The sequence below is a fragment of the Rhizopus delemar genome, genomic scaffold (assembly GCF_000149305.1).
Source record: "Rhizopus delemar RA 99-880 supercont3.13 genomic scaffold, whole genome shotgun sequence".
Lineage (NCBI taxonomy): Eukaryota > Fungi > Mucoromycota > Mucoromycetes > Mucorales > Rhizopodaceae > Rhizopus > Rhizopus delemar.
This window is the reverse complement of record NW_027137839.1, coordinates 1-1,831: the sequence shown is the minus strand read 5'-3', so window position 1 is coordinate 1,831 and position 1,831 is coordinate 1. Positions and strand designations below refer to the sequence as shown.

General features: G+C 37.7%; 1 protein-coding gene across 1 annotated transcript; it reads right to left on the bottom strand.

Moving 5' to 3' along the window:
* Positions 1 to 232: 232 nt before the first annotated feature.
* Positions 233 to 1,631, bottom strand: RO3G_13866 (uncharacterized protein; the record flags this gene model as incomplete). The annotated part of the gene is made up of 3 exons (XM_067668450.1): positions 233 to 445; positions 558 to 1,435; positions 1,502 to 1,631. The coding sequence occupies 3 exons, from the start codon at positions 1,629 to 1,631 to the stop codon at positions 233 to 235; spliced, it is 1,221 nt and encodes a 406-aa protein (XP_067524551.1).
* Between the last annotated feature and the right edge of the window lie 200 nt (positions 1,632 to 1,831).

The window sequence follows — 1,831 nt, the reverse complement described above, 5'->3', positions numbered from 1 at the left end:
TTATGACGGACTGGAAGAGGAGACTTGAGCAAAAGAGGAGAAAGAGCAAGGCACCAGGTTCTCCATTCATCAGCCTTTAAGTCAGAGAAATCGCTGGCAATTTTCTGATTGATTGGCGTGTATTGTGCTGGCAATATAATATCATTTGCTTCTTTTTGCATTTCTTTCAAGTCAGCATCAGTCAGGTATAATTCATGAGTAAGGTCACAAATAGTTGTACGCCATATTTTAATCATTTTCTTTGCTGTTCCAAGGAAAAGGCCATGCATTGGATCAATGGCAGTACAACGAACAAGATCAAGGTATTCCAAATCATGTAAGGCAGAGAACCGAGTACCAAACTTCTGTTCCAAGTCGGCTCTTTGTCTCTTGGTGGTTGCTTCTTTCCAATTTTTTGCATGATAACGGTTTTCAATACTGGTACGAAGTGACCAAGCATCAATATCTTCAAGACCAAAAGAAAAATCACGTTGAAGATGAGTATTATAACGAGCAGGAAATGCTGTTGAGCACTTGTTACAAGGTACAGTGGCATTGAATGAAGTAAACCCACTAACCTTTCGGCTAGCAGGAATATCGCAAGCAATCAAGAACAGAGCAGCACGAACTGGGACAGGCACGTTAGGAGATTCAGCCGTACAGGTAAAGAAGTCATCGTAGTAAAGTTCCTTCAGATCATTTACCAAAACTTGTAAATAGTTGTTGATTTGTGTGTCCTTGGGTTCTTTGGGACCAGGAATAACACAAACCAAGATGATATTTTCTTTTTTATATCGGATGGATCTTGGAAGATTATTTATCGTCAAGTAGACAGCACCAACAGAATACACGGTTCTTTTTGAAGATTGAAACCAATCGACATTCAAAGTGAATAGGAGGGATCTAGCTTGACTGGTAAATACATTACCATCTCTATCTTTGAATTCATTCCAAAGTTGACCATCATAGATATCATACATAGTGTTGTTATGACGAGTACGATAGCGCCATGCTTCAATTGCTGATTCAAATCCTGGTCGTGAAAACATCACGGTTAAAGCATACTTGATGGAATTGAATGCAGAGACCTTGTTGGCGTACATTTTGCTTGCACCAATAGTAACAGGCTTGAAGAGTGAAGCATTACAGGTGATACGAAATTCAGAAAAGGTGCACTTCGAATCACAGTGTACTTCTTCAGGCTGGTACAAGGTATGACATTCGGGACAGACAACAAGGCGAAACATGCCCTTGTAAGTATAATCAATTCCAACAGCGTTACGCATGGTATCCAATTTTGCGGGAAAAATTGGTTGATGGTTTAAGAGAAGAGCAAGATCATTGGCAAATTTCATTACTATTTCAGCAGCATATTCTGATATGAAAAATAACTGGAAATAGGTCAAGAAGACAGCAATAAAAGCAACAACATCATTTTGGAATCCCTTGATTTCAACTAAAAAATTAATAATGTAAGTAATCTATTCTTTATAATAGCAATCTACTTTTAGGAAATAATTACCTTGAGGCATATCAAATTCAACAATATCCATACTATCAGATACATTCACTTCATCATTTTCCTTCACTTCCCAATTTGAAACGTCTTCTGCACTATCATCATCAGAATCGCTTTTATTTGCTTCAATCATCTCATTATTGGCATCAATTTCTTGGACCTTTTCTGATTCATCTATGCATATTTAACGCGTCAGTAAAAATATTATCTAAATGTAAGTGAACTACCTTTAGCAGCTTCCTTTTTTTTATGGCGAGCAAGGGTCCATCGAGCAACCAATTGGTACTTGCCAATTTTCCCTTCAGAACATTGGCTACAGTAGCATTTAAATTT